The sequence below is a fragment of the Balaenoptera musculus genome, chromosome 1, assembly GCF_009873245.2.
Source record: "Balaenoptera musculus isolate JJ_BM4_2016_0621 chromosome 1, mBalMus1.pri.v3, whole genome shotgun sequence".
Lineage (NCBI taxonomy): Eukaryota > Metazoa > Chordata > Mammalia > Artiodactyla > Balaenopteridae > Balaenoptera > Balaenoptera musculus.
In genome coordinates, this window is record NC_045785.1 from 152,468,358 (window position 1) to 152,490,531 (window position 22,174).

Below are 22,174 nucleotides of genomic sequence, written 5' to 3' on the forward strand. Positions count from 1 at the left end.
GCTTGCAGGATCTTAGTTCCCTGACCAGGGATTGAACCCGGGCCATGGCAGTGAAAAACCTGGAATCCTAACTACTAGGCTACATGGAACTCCCTAAAGAGCATTTATTAAAGATACAAATTTATGTATTTACTTGACTCAGTGATTTTTTTTTTTGACTCAGTGATTTTTAAGTACTTCTTACTAGGTAAGGCATCTTTAGTATCTCAAACAAATTTAATTTCCATTTTCCTACTTCATATTCTAAACTTAAAAGTTTAAAATTCCTCTCAGAGAGATATAAGAGCTTCCATGTTAGTATCCAAACAGCCTGGAACTTAAAAGAGCCTCAGATGTACTGTAACTAAATGGAAACTAAACAAGTGAACCGAAAGAACTATAAGGGAAACATGCCACTAACTACACTTAAACATAAGTTGAGGACTATTCCTGGTTTTATAGATTAAGACACCATTTAAATGCAAGAACAGGAGAGTAAGAATTCAAGTGCAGGCAGAACTTCTATATAATACGCAAAAATGATAGGGTGGGGTGAATTCTGAACACATCTTTGGGGCTTAGATGTGGAGGAAGGTATAGCCACATCCTTGATTTAAGAGAGAGAGAGAAAAAAAAAAGAAAGGCTCTTAAGGAATCTTGTATTCTGTTTTTCTTTAGTCTACCAACAATGAATTATATCTTCTGACTTTACTGCCTCAATGAGTCAAGATGCAAAACTATAAAATATGTTGTAACTATATTTTGTTATAAGAAACTGAGTTTATATATTAAAGATACCCTTCTATTAGTAAAGTTAATTTCAAAAATATTGCTATTAGTTCCACTTACATGAGTTACCTAATCAAATTCATAGAGATAGAAAGTAAAATGGTGGTTGTCAGGGGTGGGGTAGTGGAGGATGGGGAGTCAATGGTATGTACAGTTTCAGTTTTGCAAGAGGAAGAGTTCTGGAAATTGAGTGCCCAAAAATGTGAATATATTCAACGCTACTGAACTGTACATTTAAAAATGGTTAAAATGGTAAATATGTTATTTTACCACAATTTTAAAAAAAGAATAAAATAAAAATTTTTCGGGCTTCCCTGGTGGCGCAGTGGTTGAGAATCTGCCTGCCAATGCAGGGGACACGGGTTCGAGCCCTGGTCTGGGAAGATCCCACATGCCGCGGAGCAGCTGGGCCCGTGAGCCACAATTACTGAGCCTGCGCGTCTGGAGCCTGTGCTCCACGGCAAGAGAGGCCGCGATAGTGAGAGGCCCGCGCATCGCGATGAAGAGTGGCCCTCGCTTGCCACAACTAGAGAAAGCCCTCGCACAGAAACGAAGACCCAACACAGCCATAAATAAATAAATAAATAAAAATTTAAAAAAAAAAAATAAATAAAAAAAATAAAAAAATAAAAATAAAAATTTTTCTTAAAAAAAACCCTATTTGGGGGGCGCTAGTAATCAAATGCTTATCATGTTCCAGGAAATAGTGATTTTTAATGACAGATGCCATGAAAAACAGTATTATGAACACAGTGCAAAGATGACCATTTTCTGCATCACTTAGGATCAAGGAAAATGTGACATGGAACTAGGGAGAAAGGATCCGGAAATGGGAGTTTTAAATCTTTATCTCTAACAATTATGTACAGGTTCTGAAATCACGGGCATAATAATTTTAGGTTAGCTGGTGGAATTGCAGCTAAAATACTGGTACAATTTCCGGTATCAATTTCTGGTATCAATAGATACATCCTACGAGACTATATAAAGGAGGGTAACCATATGGCAAAGGATCATATGAAGAACTATTGAATAAACTGGGATTTTTAACCTGCAAAAGGGAAAACATGTTAGCTTTGGTGATCAGATTAAGTGTGGGTTCAAGATAAAGGACTTCTTAACAGTTTACTAATGATAGTTACTTTCTTAGTCTATCACTAGAAACACTCCAAAAAGGAATTATATAGTACAAAATACAGAATCTGTTAGTAGGAATCCTGGGTTCTAGAACTTCAAACAAATCACTTACTTCTCTGGGCCTCAGTTCCTCATCTGTGGGAACTGACGACCTAAGTTGCTTGACAGATCTAAAAAGCTGCTCTATAAAATTAAATAAAATTATCAAAGTTTAATGAAAAAGACGACTTTTTCAATTGTAAATGGTCAACTATCCTTTTGCACACCATACATCTTAACATGTACCACTGTACCATTTGTTTTCTTCACTAATCTAAGCTTCTTGAAAGTAACAATCATGTCTTATATCCACATTTCTGGTACAGAACAAGGTAAAAAGTAGGCACTCAAATGTTTTCTGAACTTTTTGCTCTTAGGACCAAATTTTAAGAGCTCTGTTAGAAACCTAATTTTAGAAAATACTCTAGAGGATAATATCCAATCTCCTTAAAGACTTTTAAGATCTCATCTCTTGCCACTTAACAAGCAAGCAACCCCAGGAGGCTTAATTCCACCAATCAGGTTGTTTTTTTACCACTTGCTCATGCAGCTCCCTTGCTTAGAATGCTATTCATATCACTCTCAGTCATATCAGATATAACCTCACCTCTCAACAACTTTAATCCCTTATTGATAGTACATAAACTACTAAATGTCTGTCTTCCCTATTAAACATGAACATCTTGAGGACAGGGGTTGTCTCTCCTTCATTTGGAACACCAAATTCAAGGAAGGCTTGATGAGTGAATGGACTTGGACTTGGCATCTGTAAAGGATTAGTGTGGGAAAGGGAATCAGTAGAGAGGATGCATGTACCACTGGAGTCTTCAACTTATTAGACATTTAATCCCACTGCCAACGACAAAAGAAAATTTAGTTTTCTCCAAACTGAAAAACCTGTTATTTAAAATCTAAGAGATTTAAAAGGGGAATTCCCTGGTGGTCCAGTTGTTAGGACTCGGTGCTTCCACTGCGGTGGCCTGGTTCAATCCCTGGTTAGGGAACTAAGATCCTGCAAGCTGCACGGTGCGGCCAAAAAACAAACAAAAAAAAAGATTTAAAAGGCAATTATTTAGTACGTTTTTTTCTATCCTAGTTTTCAACACAGGAAAACTACAAAAATGTCACATAGACTACACTGACATTATATAAGCAATTAAATTAAAAAATTTCAAAACTAAATTGAAATACTACTGCTTCCCTTGAAACACAAAATATTTTAACTTTCAATTATGTGAAAATGGCCAGAATTATCTTACATAATAAATGTTATTTATCACAAAAACTGTAAAACCTGAGTAAAGCAAAATATGAATATAGAAGCACTCTTGTCTTAAGGGTAACTAGTCAAAAAAAATCCATCTATAAATGCTAAAGAGGGGAAAAGAAAAAATAATTTCAATAAAAGATCTACGATAACAAGGGTCATTCACAAAAACTCATTATAATGATTTATAATAATAGTTTGGTTCATTTTCTGCTTTCTAAAGATGCTTATTCAAAACATACTGTTTTCCACTACTTAGAGATTCACCTTATTCAGGGTTGATATATATTTTTGATGAACTTATTCCTATGCAAACTTGAAATTAAGAAGGCAATATTTAAGTCTAAAGGCATAGGAAGTCCTACCTCTAGCTGAAAACAAAGAAACATTCTCATTTTTATTACTTAAATTAAATGCCAAAGCTAAACCAACTCTTCAGTGTAAAATGAGCATCAAAAACTGGAACTGGGAGGACAACACAAAATTTAAATATAGCATAAAAGTTAAAAACACAGATTTTTAAAATTGGGTTGAAATCCTGGCTCTGCCAGTTACTTGCCCTCACTGAACTTCAGTTTCCTCACCTGTAAAATACGAAAAACAATACCTATCTCTCGAGATTGTTTCGAGGGCCAGGTACACAATTATCCAATAAATAGCCATTATTTCTTGTAAGCACTAACTTGTTCCACCCAGAATACTACTGCAATCTTGAATCACGTGAATACACAAGTAACACTCTTATTTATTAGAATAGCACGATTAAGCCGCTCCTTTTAAAACCATTGTCTTAAAAAATAAATAAATAAAATAAAATAAAAACGTTATGTCTTAGAGTATTGGTTCTAGTGCTATTTAGAAAGATCGTCTTTAAGAGTTTGTTGCTCATTTCATTAAAATGCAATATCAAAATATCCCCCTATTTTTATATTATTTCCAACTTTATGATAAAGTTTTCAGTTGCCATTTAGGCCAGAGAAAGTAGCAACAGTAGCTATTTTAAGTCCACCATTTAAGTTAGATCGATTTCTATCACTCAGATCAACTGGAGTTCCATCTAAGTAAGTCTAAAAGTTTGCACTAGAAAAGAGAACTGTAACCCAGTAAGGAAAACAAATGTTTAAAATAGAAACTATAGGAACACAAAAACTTCAATTAAGGGGCTTCCCTGGTGGCACAGTGGATAAGAATCGGCCTGCCTATGCAGGAGACACAGGTTCGATCCCTGGTCCGGGAAGATCCCACATGCCGCGGAGCAACTAAGCCCGTGCGCCACAACTAATGAAGCCCGTGCACCTAGAGCCCGTGCTCTGCAACAAGAGAAGCCACCGCAATGAGAAGCCCACACACGCACCACAACGAAGAGTAGACCCCACTCACAGCAACGAAGACCCAACGCAGCCAAAAATAAATAAATAAGTTTAAAAAACCCAAAAAACTTCAATTATATGCCTGCTCTTACTTTAAAAGCTGATATAACCGCTATATTTAGATTCTAAAGGTACCTTGGTCACAAATGAACCAATTCCTGGATGATCACCAGAGGGCTTTGAGATAAGCCCTTACTTTTGCATCAAAGTGCAAAAATGAAAGGTAAAGTTGGAAGCTAGACAAAGAACACTAAAAGATCCATTTTTGGCACCAAATGTGGATAACTCAAGCAATAGGATTTTTTTTTTTCTTCCACTCTCTTAATCATCAACTTCTTTCTACTGAATACTGGTAAGTCTACCCCCCAAATGCCTTTTCTTTCTTATATCAGCAACCATCCAAGACCAAATCAATAATATTCCTGAAATGTGAGGTATGTAAAACTAACATTCTAAAGAATCAAGGATCAACAGTATTTCAGAGATGGGAACTACCACATCTTTTGAGATGATCTCATCTAACCCTTTGAACCTTAAAGATGAGAAAACAACTTAAAACCACAAAATTCAGTGCTACTCTTTAACAACCCTGCACATCAAAATATGGAGAAACAATTAAGTTCCAGGTGAGGAAGCAGAACTTTAAAATAGAAACCCACATTTAATTATTGACACCCTAAGCTTTGTATTACTTAAAGAACACAAAATCATTTTCTCAAGGCAAATCAGAGAGACTTTTAGACAATTTACTACATTATTTAGCTCAATAAAGCTATCTTCCATCTTTACCCTGAAGAAGTCCTATTGTTCTGACCAATGCAGGGAAGGAGAAGAAACACCTAGCTAATTTTCTAGAATTCAGCAATTTTCTCATTAGGCACTTAAAGTGCACTTGAAATCTGAGTTTTGAGAAACCCAAAATAGCAAACAGCTCTTTTCACTAATCACCTAAGTGATAAACATCTAGAACAATGTTTTTCAATCTACTGGTCACAACCCACTATTGGGTCCTGAAATCAATTTACTGACGTATAACCAGCACTTTATTTTTTTGGCTGCGGCTCGCGTGGGATCTTACTTCCCTGACCAGGGATCGAACCCAGGCCCCTGGCAATGAGGGCACTGAACCCTAACCACCGGACTGCCAGGGAATTCCCTATAACCGGCATTTTAAAAGAAAAAGAAGCAAATAGAAAATATCAGAGAAAATTACACCTAAATAACTGGCAAGTTCCTGAAACTTGCTTCAGGTATTTGTATTCTTGTGTGTAGCAAATTGTAACGTAAAATGTATTTCTTATAGGAACTTCATCAAAAAAGTCTGAGCCACTGCTATAGAATAAAATGACTTCCAAAGTAGTTTTTAGTTTCACCTTTACAAAAAATGATTTGTTATTAATCCATGGCCACAAAAGTATAACATCTCTTCCTATTTTAATTCAGTTTTAAGAAAACCACTTTTTTTTAAACTTAAGCACTCATAACACCTATCAATGTTTGGTGGCCCGTGGGGGACAGAGGGAAGGGTGATACACCACCAGGTGTATTACAGCTACTGGACCTTAGACAATTTAATCCAATCTTACCCCAAACGTGTTATCCTATCAACAAATGTCCCTGGAAGGGCATGACTGAGAACCTTTCATGATCTCCCAAGGCAACTAATTCCAAGAAAACCAGATAATGAAACAGTTCTTCTCAGCGAGGTGAAATCTGCCTCTAAAGTCCACTGACCAATTCTGTCTTGCCTAGCTCCTGGGATCACCATGGTCTAAATCTAAACCCTCTTCCATAGAGCAGCCCTTAAAATTTGTGCGACAGTTTCCACGTTTTTCTTCAAGGCTAAATACTAAAGTTTCTGCATATCAAATGTCCTTAAAACTTAGGACATTTACCTCTCTCCATTCTTCTATCCCTCAAGATTCTTCATACGCCAAGTTTTCTCAGGATATAAGAAAATTAGTTCAAAGAAGCCAGGATACCTAAACTCAATTCAGGGTAATTTCTCACAGTTGCTTATTTTGAGCTTCATGTTCCTTTTGGCTAAGATATATTGCTTTGACTGTATCTTATATCATTCTGCTTTTTACAATTAAACAGAATTCAAAAACAGTCACAAGATACAAGAAAGCAAAAATTTTTAAGTAAATATTTAAAATCAAGAACATTACAGGAAATAGCTCTTTAAAGTTTTTCAAATGGAAAAAGTAAATTTCTAATTTCTGCACAAAAGGGGAATAAAGGAGTTCTGAATGATGAGCCAGGTATATGTTTGAGATAGTTATCACAATGCCCTCCTAAATTTTTTTATCAACTTGCTAATATTTCAGTCCAGATGAATAAATATGAACTCTTATATGGCACTCCTTATTCCCAAAATACATTCAGTCCCACCATATTCTCTCCATATAGTATACTATTTTATTTAAAAGTCACACACAAATTTCAATGAGTATAACAAAGTATTGGGTAAATAAAATGGGCTAGATTTTTCCCAACAGAAGTTTAGTGCAAAATCTATGCAATTAGGAACAGAGTAAACCTCAAGCAGGTGAGATTAAAGGGGTCTCAGATGAGCACATTACCAAGTAGAGTGCTGTCTGCAGCAAGAGTCTTGGAACCCTCAGTGGACTCTTCCAATTGTCTTAATCCAACTACCAGGGACAAATCTGTAGCCTGACAAAGATTTACTGACTCATTACAATAAAGGTGATGGAACATCAGAAGTGTGGAGCATCTCACCAAACAGAGGAAAACTTAAAAAGGATTTGGGGAAGGGTACAATTTAGGTGAAATTTAAATGAAGCAGTGTCTTGACAGGCTCAAAGCACAGCAGACTGTGAAAAGGGGTCTACATCAGGTCTAGACAGTGAAGTGGACCTTGGGTCTTATTTCTTGGCAAAGAAGTTAAGGTAGATGTGAATTTTGTGCCCAGCAACCCCTCATTTGAAGCTCTAAAAATGTAAATCGAGGATAGCTCTCCGTGTCAAAAGGAAATAGCTTTTCCTGACAAAAGTGTGATGTTTCACTCTTATTGATATAATTTCAAATAGCAAAGTTTCTGACAGCCTGATTTTAGAGAATCTTTTCTTAGCAGGAAAGCAGTAGTCAAAGAAGGATTGTTATAAATCTTTCCAGTTGTAGAGTATCTGTGGAAGATAGTCTGTTATCCCAGCCCAGTGAATAGCCAGCTGGATTTTTACTTCTCAGTGGAGCTAAGTTTTAGTTTCTCAAGTAATTCATCTTCTGGGCCATTTTATCTTGACACATGAAATCTCCCTGAAGATCACCTTGTTTTTCAGGTAACTGAACAGGTGCACAGTTCAATAAGTAGATAGGCACTAAGAAGCACCTGAAAATATGCTATAGCCAGCTGAACCACTCTTTGGCAACCTGTGGTCTCTTCACCAAAAATATTTCAAAGACCTATAATTATGGCTATTTAGATACTATTTTAAAATATGGCAATGCAATTCTATAACAATCAGTTCCACTTCCTAGAACCTAGATAGTAATATTTTTTGAAACAAAACAAAGGGATGCCCCATTTTGACCAAAGTGGTCATATACTAAATCAAATGTTTTCTCTTATTGTCCACAACACTGCAGTCTCTAAGTGCCAGAGGGGCACTATTCACATGGACTGTAATGTGGATGTAACATAGATGGTGCCCCAGAGTTACACAGAATGGTGGCCTTGTTTTTATATTTCTGGGGAAAACAGACCAAAAACATAAATAAAATCAATCTCCCTTTCTTTATTCAAAACTACTTTCTCCTTATTAACTAACTAGTTGTATTGCAATGATTTCAAACACTAAAACTCAACCACTTATCTTGGTTTTTAACTTTTGTCAAGTTAAATCAACCCCAATTTATTAATCTTAATTTCCTTCTAATTGTAATATACTGACGAGTTTTATAATAGGTGCTGAACCTTTTCAAATGCTATGGTTTTTCTCCTTTGGTCTTTTAATATGAATCAGTGACAGATTTTAAGTTTTATTCCCGGCACAAATGCTACTTGATCATATGTATTTTTAATACATACTGGATTCAGTTAGCTAATACTGTTTGGCATTCTTGCATCTATACATATACATAAAATGAGCCCATTAATTTTCTGTGGTGTCCTTTAGGTGGCTTTGGAATCTATTCACTTATTTTGGTCAGGGGGAAATGTCCCTGAATTATGTATACACTTAAATGCCACTTATCTAACATTCATGTTTCCTCCCACAAAAGCCTCACACTACTTCAGTGCTTTTTCCTCTACATTCAGGTGTCTTTTCCTTTAATTAACCCCTTCACATATTCTCTTATTCCTTCGAAATTTTCCTTTCCTCCACCCACCCCGCCCCCCCAGCTCACTTTAAAGTTGGTCTTCCCCACCAAAGTCCTGCTATGAACCATAACCCCCAAATGTGCTACTACCACGAGATAGAGTAACACCCCGTGGCAGTGTCTGACTGGAAAGATCACACTGGCCACAACTTCTATTTGAATTCCTCCTTCCTTTTTAATGGTTAGGTGAACTGGATCAGTTACTTAATTTAAGCCTCAGCCCTCTCACATATGAAATAAGGGATAATATATACCTTGCTCAGAGTTGTTCAAGATTTTGAAAAACATGAGAAGTACCCGGCAGAATTGGCACAAAAAGTGTTGCTCATTAAGTGATGGCTCTATTGAGTTTCGAGTGATTTTATTTTTTCTAAAATTGAAGATGGAGAAAGGAACTGTGCTGTTAAAGGTCTAGTCTTCTTATCTACAATTTAGAAATTCAAAAAGTTCTGACAACCAAGTCTTTTCATAATTTATATGGTGGTAAACATATGCAGGGCAAACGAGGGGCTTTTTAGAATTTTCTTTTAGTGTGAAAATTCCTAGGTTTTACCATAGAGATTAATGTGTTTGATTACAGGAGCACTACCCCAGACTGGTGATGGTACATTATATATACAGTATAGGCACCCTGTTACCTTTTTTAAATTTTTGAAAAAATTTGAACTTCTGAACACATATACTCCCCAATGGTTTCAAACTAAGGATTGTGGACCTGTAAAACATTCTATGTGGAATCAAATGTATACAATAAATGTAAATCTAATAGAGAGTTAAATAGGTAAGACCCATGCAGTCTAAATCCAGCTTTACTATTATTTCTACGCCTTAGCTCCTAGACTTAAAAGTCATCACTAGGGCTTCCCTGGTGGCGCAGTGGTTGAGAATCTGCCAGCTAGTGCAGGGGACGCGGGTTCGAGCCCTGGTCTGGGAGGACCCCACATGCCGCGGAGCAGCTGGGCCTGTGAGCCACAGCTGCTGAGCCTGCGCGTCTGGAGCCTGTGCTCCGCGGCGGGAGGCCGCGATAGTGAGAGGCCCGCGCACCGCAATGAAGAGTGGCCCCCGCTTGCCGCAAATAGAGAAGGCCCTCGCACAGAAGCGAAGACCCAACACAGCCAAAAATAAAAATTAATTAATTAATTAATTAAAGTTAAAAAAAAAAAAAGTCATCACTAGTAAATTGAAGGAACTGGACTTAATCTCAGAAGTTCTTTCTAGTTAAAAAAAAATGCTTTTAATTAAAACTTATTCTGAGAATTGTTTTGAAGAGTAAGTTGAAAAAACTGCTATTTAAAATATTTTGGCCATATATTTCCCCTCAAATATTTTCTATACAGAGCTTAAAAACCAGTGCATACAGAATGCACTCACCATTATTTAGAGATTACAAAATAAAATAGCATTTGACCATCTTCATGCCAAACACTAGGAAGGGAAGAGTGGTACCACAGAAAGAATGCCAGCATTGTATTCAGAAAATCTAGGTTCAAATCTTGGCTGTTTCACAGTTCTGTGACCTTGAGTAACATTATTTAAGCTTATTTCATCATCTACTATATGGGAATTTAAAAAAAATCCTCTATTACAGGGTTGTAATAAGGATAAAACAAGATAAAGTGAAATCCTCAGTACCTGACTCTGCACTTACTCTTAGTAAATGTTTATTTGGTAATCACTCCAAAAAAAAAAAAATCAAACTTTAAAGACTTTTTTTTTTTTTTGCATTTTATTTATTTTTTGGCCTCGCCGCACACTGGATCTTAGTTTCCCAACCAGGGATTGAACCCTGGGCCCCGGCAGTGAAAATGCTGAGTCCTAACCACTGGCCCGCCAGGGAATTCCCAACATTGTCTTCTTATAATTTTCAGATTAAATACATATATGTTAGGAAATGTTGAATACTTAAGTGTTATAAAATTAACTCCCCCATTATTCAGGCTTTCCAAGTTATTATGTGAGATATCTTTGAAGGTGAAGTCTACAGAAGAGTTTATGTCTTTTTAGAAGAAAGTGACATGTAAGTAATAATAAATGTATAGATCAAAGGTTAATAAAATCACACTTCTTTCACACACACACACACACACACACACACACACACACACGAGACCTGGACATAGAGAATAAGATCAGATACAAGGAACCAGGCTCATCTAAAACCACATTTACTAGTATACTAAACTCTTGTGTCTTCCTGTGTATCCTTGGTATCATAAATTCCAAGCTGCCTTGAATTTTCAGGTTTCCAAGTTTTTCCCTTTAACCGATGGCTTTTTGAAACTAATTTTCTGGTAAGAGAGAATATCATTTTTTTTTTTAGAAATCCAGACACATTCCAACCGAATTCTCTTTGAAAAGAAAGCAATCTGGAATCTTGGGGAAGCTGATTCTCAACATAAATAAAAAATGACCAAAAAAATTTTATATCAATCTGTAAAAGAGCCTATGCTTTCTCATCTAAACTTTCAATGTTAAAGGTTCCCTGCAGTCTCAAGTACTAAACAAAAGAAGACAAGACATCAGGTACATTTACATTATAAAGAAAGGAGCAAACAGATTGATCTGAGTGACTTGGACCATTTTCAATAAAGGAGGAAGATCTCTGGAGAATATACAAAGGTAAATTTCAAAAACCCTGGTTTCTAGGCTGGGCAAGTTAGTAAATCTCTGAGCTTTCTTTCAAAAGTAACAGCTTTTTCTTCCCTACCTCATAAAAGCATTTTGAAAAGTTAAAAGTGCCATACACTAAAATAACATCAACACTTATCTGGTAGAAGAGACAAGCGATTATGTGGAAAGGGAGGAGGATGAGGATAAGCAGGGCTGTAAATTAAGAATCTAGGTTCTAGACCCAATCTTGGCATCTACTAGTGTGTGATGCAAGGCACTTCACTTGTCCAGGTCCCCACATTAAGTCACTCGTAAAATGAATTTGCCTAAATTTCTTTCTGGCTCTAAGACTGCAATTTTACGCTATAAATTTGAATCCAAGGCCTAAAATATTTCAGCTCTCATTTATATATGAGTCAGATACTGTAAAAGGTGACAGCAATACAGTGTGAACAGAACTACTTAGATATGTGTTGCACACATGTCTATGGAAAACCGTGCTGTAGCGTCGGTCAGTTCATCATTCCGTTCATTTGGAAACTGGTGTCAAGCAGCCATTAGTACATTTCTAAATCTTCCTTAAATGCTTAGGTTAATATTAAAATGAAAATAATAGTCACAATAAAAAAGGAAAAGCAGAAAATCCTCAAAATTATATACAGGCCTAAGGGCAGAAACATATCCCAAAAGAAGCTGCAGGGACACATTTTCCAACACATGCTTTTTTTGTTTTGGGTTTGTTTTTAAACAAGGTTGATCATTCTGATATTAGGTCAACATCTATTTTTTTTTGTTGTTACATTCCCTCAAGTACATAGACTCTTCAATTACAAAAGCACTTCCCTAAGACAGAACTTTTTTTATTGCAAAATTTAACAAACCACCAAAGTCAAGTTTAATTATTTCTGCTTTATTATTGGTCAAGAGTACGTTAAAGGCTTTCAAAAAAGTTACAAAGAGACTTCATCACTAAAATATATAATCAAAAACCAAGTTGCTTTAAAATTAATAACGTGAAAGTGACCCCCAAAAAGCCCACAATATATTAACTTCATTCTTCAATTAGGGGCAAATGTACAGTTAAAATTACTTTTAACAGACTGAGCAAGAAAAAAGTTGTGCACAAATCCCAATGCCTTCAAAAAACTGATTAGAACGTGCTTAATATATTTACCCCTACCCGGTGACATTAAAAATCCAAGTTTTCAAGAAAAAAAAAGTTCTGTTCGTGTTCCAGCGTCTAAATTTGGGAGCACAAACTCAGGCAAATGAGTAAAATTACAACAATAAAATTAAAAGTCATCAAAACCTAGTGAACTGCGGTTATAAGGTAAAGAAAAGTAATAGTCCAATTTCACCACACAGTAATTTACTCCCAGAAGACAGAAGATCCAATCCAGATGAAACAAATCTTTATTATGATATTGTCTATTTGTCCTGATCCTAAAGAAAATACTCTACATAAACTGATGGGATACACTGGTCATTTATTATGCCAAAAAAAGTATGCAAACTATAATTTGAAATATCTATTCAGACTCCGTGCCAAAAAGTAGGCAAAACTCTTCCCGGTGGCGATGGTGAGTTATCGGAGATGCGGGTTAAAATTAGGCAGAAAAGCTGTCAGGTAGGTAGTTAGTACTCTCCTCACGCCCACCCCGAGCGTAGGAGCCTGCAGCCCCATACCCCCGCCAGCTGGAGGCTGCTGTTCTAGTCTGCAGACAGAACGGTGCAGCACAAAACCCTTTCCGGGGTTCCAAACCTCCCTTTAGAGCTCTAGCTCAAAATACTTCCGTTCCTCACAAAACTTGGAATGAAGAAGGGGAAGCAACAACTATTAAAACATTTAGAAACTAAACCTATTTATCCATAAAGCAGTATGCAAAGTAGCCAATTCCTTACATTGAAAGCGCCAACGACATTATATTAAAAGTAATATTTATTTGCAACAGCTCTCCTTCGTAAGGCCTCAACAGACTGGATTAAGCCACACCCCTCCATAAATGGCACATTCCATACGATAGCCGGGAGGACGGCCAAGGGCGATTCCACCGTCCGCTGGGGAACAGCAAACTTGTTGAAATTCTCAGAATAAAGTCTAACGACTAACCGAATCTAGCCCGTTTATTATTAAAGTTATTCGAGGTAAAGATAAGATTACAAAAACATCCGAGACGTGTACGCCGAGGAAGAGGAGAGAGAGGTAGCGGGAACGAGAACCACACGGGATTTGGGTCGTGCAGTTAACCCACACCTCCCTGAGTAGGGACATTTCCGAGGAAGGACATTTCTAGTCGGAGGCAAAGAGCGAACTCGAGGCGGGGGGAGCGGGGGTTAACCAGCTCAAAACTACGAGTTGGGTGAGACACAGCATTTTCCAGGGCCTAGTCCCGAACTCTCTCTGCTGCGGAGGAAAAAAGAACGCGTCCCACCCACGCCCGGCCCGATCCGAGAGGCGGGGCTCTGCAGCGACCCCGGAGGACGGAGGCGGGGCCCGGCGGCAGAGCTGCCTCTCCTGCTTTGCATGGAACACCCCCGTCCGCTAGAGAAAGAGGGCTGAGTCCCCCACCCCCACCCCCACGCAAGCCGAGGGGGGAAGGGGCAAAACGGCGTCTCCGCCCTTCCCCCCCCCAATTAAGGTGGGGTCCGAGACCGAGTCCGCTGGTCCCCGCGGCCGGCTCCAAGGGGCCGGGCCGGAGGAGGTGGGGCCTGGGTGGGGGCGCTGACTTCACACCCCTCCCCCTCCGACCGCTGGCGGTTCAGGGAACACCCCGCCCGCTCCAGTGCGGCGAGTGGGGGAGGCAGCAAAGCAGCCCAGAGCCCTGCAACGGCGCGGGGCGGGGAGGAGCGCGCGCATGGGCGCGCGGCCGCTACCCCCGCGCAGCCCCGCGGGCCAGCAAAGCCCCCCACGCTCAAGGGCGCGCGCGGGCCCCGAAAGGGAGGAGGCCGCGCGTGGCACGGGAGAGGGCCGACTCTAGGCTTCTGTCCCCCACTCCTTCACCACTCACCCCAACCCCCTCCAACCCGTTCCAGGCCTCGGACTCCGCACTGACCTGACAGGCCGAGACATGTTCGCTGTCGAAACAGGACCGAGTCGAGAAGCCAAAGACCAGGACCCCCCCCACCCCGCGCGCTCGGCGCCCCACCCCCCCCAACTTCGGCCGATGGGGCCGCTGCCGCCGAACCCCGAGCTGCTGGCTTCTCAAACTCCGCCGCTCCTTGGTTCAGGGCCCCTTAATCAGACGAGCCCCCCGCTCCCCCGTCTCTTCAAAATGGATGAATCAAACCAGCCGAAAATGCGCCAAAGCCGCCGTACAACCAAAGCCACTAGGGCCTGTGGGCTCCGCCCCAACACGACCGGTCATTGGCGGCTTCTGCCAGATGCGCAGAGCTCATTCGTCCGTTTGAATCATCACGCCTCCCAGGTTCCGCCCCACTCACTGATAGGCTCCGCCTCCTCCGTGAGGTCCTGTTAGTCAAGGTGCTCTGAGAGCGCACGGCCGCAAAACAAAAATGGTCGCTGCTCGGCCCGCCCCCTGGTTTCCACTCCAGAGTTGCAGATTCGTCTTGGGTTGCGTCTTAGGATGACTAGGAAAAAAGATTTATTAAGAGTTTAATGTCATTTAATGTTAGCTTAATGATGTATCACTTCGCCTGCCTTGATTATCTAGAAACTCCACTGATAGCAAAACCCGTGGAATAGGCAGCTGATTCGTCAGCAAGGGGCTGCCTCTGAATTGGAGGGAAATTCCATAGATTCAAAAATTTTGACCTTAAACCCACAAGCTCCTTCTCCTTGCTTAAGCATTAGACCTCAGGAGCCCAACCGCTGCTGGAGCAGGGAGGCAGGATCGCAGTCAAGGAATAACTTAACCACCAATTTCCATTCTCCATTCTGGACCTTGAGATCACTTCAGGGTCATTAAAGTCCCAGACATGGACCTTCAGGGCCTAATGATTAGGAGCATGAGCGCTGGGCCAGAAGGTTTTTCACTTTGAACCTTAGGTCCACCACTTTAACAGTTGTATAGCTTTACCTCTCTGTGCCTGCCTCAGTTTTCTCATGTGTAAAATGGGGAACAATAGTGCTTAATTCATAGGATTATTAAGATTAAATGCGTTGCTATATGAAAAGGCTTTTGGACAGTCTCTGGCAAACAGTAAGTGCAATGTAAGTATTTGTTAAATTCAATCCCTTATCCCTGGGTGGGGATGGGGGAGGGGCTGCCTCAAGACTCAAGTCAAATAACTGAGGGTAACTCAGATCATTCCATTTAAATCCATGAACATTTGTTGGATGCATAAAACTCTCAGAGGCAGAGCTCAGGATCCCTATGGGAACGGCCAAGGTTTACCTGACCATTGTAAAATAGACTTCAATCCCTATCACAGGCAGCCTGTTAATAACCAACTGAAGCTACACTCCATAAACAAACAAACCAACCCATCACTATTGCCTCCTGAAAGTCTCCCCTTGTAAAATCTGGCTTCCCTAAGGGAAGAGAATAGCACAGTCCACCAGTAAAGCATTAAACAAGTTATATATATATCTCCTCTTCCATGTCACTCCACCCTTTCGCCCCTGAATACTACTGTTGATAGCAAAAAAGAAATGCATAACATAGAATTCACCATTTTTACATGTGTAGTTCAGTGGCATTAAGTACATTCACATCTCCAGAAATTTTTCGTCTTCCCCAGCTGAACTCTATACTCATTAAACACTAATTCCCCTTTCCCTCTCTCCCCAGCCCCTGGTACCCACCATTCTACTTCCTGTCTACATGAATTTGACTACTCAAGGAACCACATATAAGTGGAATCATACAGTATTTGTCCTTTTGTGATTGGCTTATTTCACTCAGCATAATGTCCTCCAGGTTCATTCATGTTGTAGTATGTATCAAAATTTTCTACCTTTTAAAGGCTGAATAATATATCATTGTATGTATATACCACATTTGGTTTATCCATTCAACTGTCAGTGGATACTTGGGTCATTTCCAGATTTTGGCTATTGTGAATAATTTCTGCTATGAATGTGGTGTATAAATCTCTCTTCCAGCCCCTGATTTCAATTCTTTGGAGCATATACCCAGAAGTGGATTTGCTAGATCATATAGTAATTGTATTTTTAATTTTTTGAGGAATTTCCATACTATTTTCCATAGCAGGTGCACCATTTAACATTCCCACCAGCAGTGCACAAGGGTTCCAGTTTCTCCATATCTTGTCAACATTTATTTTGCTTTTTTTGATGGGGCATAATGGGTGCTGGAATCTGTTTTGACTAAGTGTATTGTTATCCATATTATTGTCAAAATGCCAGTGCAGAGGCTGGAGTGGTGCAGTGATCACGAGTGACTTTGTTGGAGGCTCTTTTATTAGGTCAGATTGCCATTATTTAGCAAATACCAATATTTGTTATCGTGAGATGAGGCAGAGGAATTCTTGTTACTTACTTATTAGGTAATGAAAGAAACTGGCAATAGTCTACACGTCCAGGCAGGTGGAAAGTTCAAACAGGTCTTCCAGGCCTTGGCATTGTAGTTTACTTCAAGGTCTATATATAGATGGCCACTGAATGAAGGCTCTTCCTCTTCCAAGGTGAGGGTCATATCCTATCTCTCTCCTCATCTCAGCTTTGGCTAACGTCTTCCCTCTATTTGCTTGTTTATTCGCTCAGTATTTCAACAAACACTGTCTCTTAGGAAGGAAGTAACGTAAGACTTGAACTTCTAGTTTACTTTTTAGTGGGCAAGTACAGAGTTATGCCTACAAGAGCCCTGGCACTGTTTCCCTGCCTGTCAGGAGAACCTGGAGTGCAACCTCCAAGGTCAGATCCCTCCGGTGCATCCCCAGAGAATCTTCCCTGGACACGTCTCAAGCACAGCCAGTGTGTAGGAAGAAAGACACTGATCAGATGACAGGTTAGATCTTAGATGCATGTTGGTTAACCTTGAAGAGACAATACATGTAATAAAACTATGAGAAACCGTGAAAACGAAACAGGCTCAGGAGACAGAAACGACATTTATTCTTTCTCCCTGGAAATGAGATTTCATGGGCTTTGAAACCCAATGCTTAATTTCTCCTATGATTTTAGTTATATTTTGAGAAGTAGCCTTTTCCTTCTCCCCTGCATATGTTAAAGACAGTAAGAAGTGGCAGGGACTTCCCTGGTGGCTCAGTGGTTAAGACTCTGAGCTCCCAGTGCAGGGAGCCGGGTTCAATCCCTGGTCAGGGAACTAGATCCCACATGCATGCCGCAACTAAGGAGCCCGCCTGCTGCAAATAAGACCTGGCACAACCAAATAAATAAATTTAAAAACAAAAAAACAAAAAAAACCTGGCAGCGTGTGGGTGGTGGGCCTGATGGCTCTTCCCTATCCCTATCAAAGACCCACTTCCTTCAAGGCTATGCTATAGTTGCCGGGAGCTTTGTAAAAATTTTCAAGCACTTACTCTGTGCTGGGCACTTCCAGTTCTGTGGCTTCATGAAAAACAGCCAACCAGGTCTAAAGATAGACACTGCTTCTACTGACCACAGGAGCTCAGAAAGGGACCTGTCTTTGAAGACACTGCCAGGAAGTTAAAGAAAGATTCTCCAGGCTTTTTTTCTTTTTTACTCTTCTACCTCCAACCTGCTGACTCTCTGCCTCATCACAACACTCACAAGAAAGGGTGGGATAGAAGAGCTGTGTGTCTGGTTAGTCTTTCTGTAACCCCAGAGGCCAAAAACTTGCTTGGAGATAGGTGCATGGTTAAAGAGGATGCTCCCTTGCCTCAAGTCACAGCCAGAAAAAAACTGGCCCAAAGTCAATTTTAACTTTTATTTATTTATTTTCATTTTATTTTAAAAAATTTTATTTATTTACTTGGTTGTGCTGGGTCTCAGTTGTGGCAGGCGGGCTTGTTAGTTGTAGCAGGCGGGCTCCTCAGTTGTGGCACGTGGGCTCCTTAGTTGTGGCATGCAAACTCTTAGTTGCGGCATGCATGTGGGATCTAGTTCCCTGAACAGGGATCAAACCTGGGCCCCGAGTTGGGAGCGCGGAGTCTTAACCACTGCGCCACCAGGGAAGTCCCCAGTTTTAACTTTTACATTCATTTTCTCAAATGTATATTTTTTCTGCTCCAGACTTCCATCTTCCTCTCTACTTTTAGAATGTTAAGAGCTAAGTTTAGATGGGTTTCTACCACTGAAATAAAAAGGATGTACAACTTGACATCCGGTTTAAATTGAAGAAGAAACCCCAGAAGACTAACAACACTTGTTGCTTTGCTCAACACCAATAAAATCCATAGAAAACTTGCCCTTGTAACACTGAAGAAGACAGAGCCTTATCCATCTAAACCACCAACAAATACTTTTAAGTGAACAGTGCTGAAAGGGGAGACCCCAAGGTATAACAAAAAAGAACACTGAGGGCTTCCCTGGTGGCGCAGCGGTTGAGAATCTGCCTGCCAATGCAGGGGACACGGGTTCGAGCCCTGGTCTGGGAAGATCCCACATGCCACGGAGCAACTAGGCCCGTGAGCCACAATTACTGAGCCTGCGCGTCTGGAGCCTGTGCTCCGCAACAAGAGAGGCCACGATAGTGAGAGGCCCGCGCACCGCGATGAAGAGTGGCCCCCGCTTGCCGCAGCTGGAGAAAGCCCTCGCACAGAAACGAAGACCCAACACAGCCATAAGTAAATAAATAAATAAATAAAATTAAAAAAAAAAAAAAAAGAACACTGAACTTGTAATAAAAAATACTGGCCCTGAGCACTGTGATTTACTACCTAGGTGACCTTCAGCAAATTTTAAACTCCTGTGCCTCTGCTCCTTCACCTGTAAAATGGGGATAATTATATTGGTCCTTACAGCCTTCACAAGATTGGCATAACAATAACAACAAAAAGGGCTCCCTTGTGAAGGTATAATATGGACCCTGTGAAGCACTCTGGGAGGTAGCATGGATCACACTGTCTTCACTGAAGGAAAAACCCCAAATCCAACAGCTGGTTTGTTCCTCCACTAGAATATAACAATCCCTGAGCCCTAGGAACAGAGTTAACAAACACTGCCCACAGCATACAGATGGAGAAAAGGTGACAGTGAGAAGTGATGACAGTCATCTTTGTCCACGGTGAATGTCCAAGGCGTTGTCGCTCTTTCTCCACTATCTCCTAACCATTCCTAGGAGAACTGATGTATTCCGACCATGCCCAGTATGGGCATCATTCTACCAACTACTGCCAGCCCCTCTGCTTCTGAGTTCCAGCGAGTATCCTGACTGCCTAACAGATATTTCCACTTGAATACCCACAAGCTCAATTTGTCTATGCCAAACAAATTATCTCCCCTACCCACATTCTTTTCCTGACTCTTGCACCTCTGCCAGCAGCACCTTCTTCTTAATCACCTGAGCTCAACCCCTTGGTGCCACTGACGCCACCCCAAGCCCTCACTGTCTTCAGTGTAGAGACCTCTTGATTCTTTCTTCATTGCATTTCTCAAATTCACTTTTCACTTGCCATGTCCCTTGTCACCAGTTCGTGCTTAAACTACTGCGACAGCGTCTCTTCTCTTTTTGGAATCTGTGGTAGATACAACAGACAATGCTACCTTCCTAAAGCACAGCACTCATGGCATTCCTATACTCAAATTTTCAATACGTCCTTACAGCTCCCATGATAAAGTCTGAACGCTCTTCCCCAGACCTCATCCCGTGCTTCTAATAAAGTACCTGGCACATGGTAGGTGTGCCACTATTGCTTAAATTAATTAATGACCTATATAATCTGTCCACAGTCTTTCTAACCTTATTTCCCACTGCTCTACAACATGAGCCCTTTGGTCTACTGGCTACTTCTCAAACCTGTGTAAAAATTCGAAACCCCCTTTCTTCCCAACCTGAAATCCTATCCCACCTCTTTCTCGATTGGTGTCCATCTCCTGTCCTACTTCCCTTTAAGAAACCTTTCTTGCCCTCCTTCTTTGAAGTTCTATGGCATAGATCTCTATATCCCCCACAACTCCTACTGCAATACTGGATACATAAAAGGTATGTAATCAGAAATGATTTAAGTGTAAATACAAATATATGACAAAAAAATCTTTGCATTAAAAACAATGGACTGAACACAAATTTATCAAAATGTAAATAGAGATTTTGTTTGGGTTGTGGGTCTATAGTGGTCTGGATTTTCCTTCTTTTCTCCATTTTCCTTAATGAGTAGATTTAAATTTTTCATCATAAAAGTTATTTGAAAACCTGTATATCCATTTAATAAATCACTCTTTGTTCCCACCTTACTGAATATTTATGTGGGAAAACTTCAAGGATGCCACCATCAAAACATATACATGCAAAATGGGAGGAAGTGTATTATAGTAAAGGGAGTTTCTGGAGTCACACTGCTTAAGGTTAAAAATCAGTTTGCCAGGGACTTCCCTGGTGGCGCAGCGGTTAAGAATCCGCCTGCCGGGCTTCCCTGGTGGCGCAGTGGTTGAGGATCTGCCTGCCAGTGCAGGGGACACGGGTTCGAGCCCTGGTCTGGGAAGATCCCACATGCCGCGGAGCAACTAGGCCCGTGAGCCACAACTACTGAGCCTGCGCGTCTGGAGCCTGTGCTCCACAACAAGAGAGGCCGCGTTAGTGAGAGGCCCGCGAACCACGATGAAGAGTGGCCCCCGCTCGCCGCAACTAGAGAAAGCCCTCGCACAGAAACGAAGACCCAACACAGCAAAAATAAATAACTAAATAAATTTATAAAAAAAAAAAAGGATCCGCCTGCCAATGCAGGGGACATGGGTTCGTGCCCTGGTCCTGGAAGATTCCACATGCCGCGGAGCAAGTAAGCCCGTGCGCCACAACTACTGAACCTGCACTCTAGGGCCCGCGAGCCACAACTACTGAAGCCCGCGCACCCTAGGGCCTGTGTGCCGCAACTACTGAGCCTGTGTGCTGTAACTACTGAATCCCGCGTGCCTAGAGCCCGTGCTCTGCAACAAGAGAAGCCACTGCAATGAGAAGCCTGCGCACCACAACGAACAGTAGCCCCTGCTCGCCGCAACTAGAGAAAGCCCACACGCAGCAACGAAGACCCAACGCAGCCAAAAATAAACACATTTATATTAAAAAAAAAGAACAGAAGCAATATTAAAAAAAAATCAGTTTGCCACTCCCTAGCTGTCTAACCTTGAGCAGTTTTAATTTTTGTGCCTTAAATGTCTATATATGTAGAATCATAGGGTCATTGTGAAAATAAAAATAATCCATGTGAAGTGCTTAGAAGAATATGTATTTGGCTTATAGAAACACTCAGATGTCAACTACTGGCAACAACAGTCAAAAATGGAATGGTTGTTAAAATCCCTGTACTTGTATATATAAAATAAAAAACAAGGTTCTACTGTGTAGCACAGGGAACTATACTCAATATCTTGTAATAAACTACAATGGAAAAGAATAAAAAAAATTTAATCCCTGTATTTGCAAACAAGAAAGCTGATGTTCAAAATTAAATGACAGTCACTGCACCTGGGTGACATATCTTAGTAAGTGGAACTTGTCAAACATCTCAGGACATATCTGTGCTGCATGCTATTCAACCTGCACTTAATTTGGCTCCAAATTTAATTACACACGTC

At 40.5% G+C, this 22,174-nt stretch overlaps 1 protein-coding gene across 2 annotated transcripts in view; it reads right to left on the bottom strand.

Annotated features, from left to right (window-relative positions):
* NUCKS1 (nuclear casein kinase and cyclin dependent kinase substrate 1) overlaps positions 1-14,846 on the bottom strand; it is a 30,419-nt gene extending 15,573 nt beyond the window's left edge. Inside the window, exon 1 of one of the 2 annotated variants that reach the window (XM_036848213.1) lies at positions 14,589-14,846. In XM_036848213.1, the coding sequence (XP_036704108.1) occupies positions 14,589-14,605 (17 nt within the window). In that variant the 5' untranslated portion in view covers positions 14,606-14,846. The remainder of the gene's footprint in view (positions 1-14,588) is intronic. The other variant, XM_036848221.1, reaches the window with a different exon arrangement.
* Positions 14,847-22,174: the final 7,328 nt, after the last annotated feature.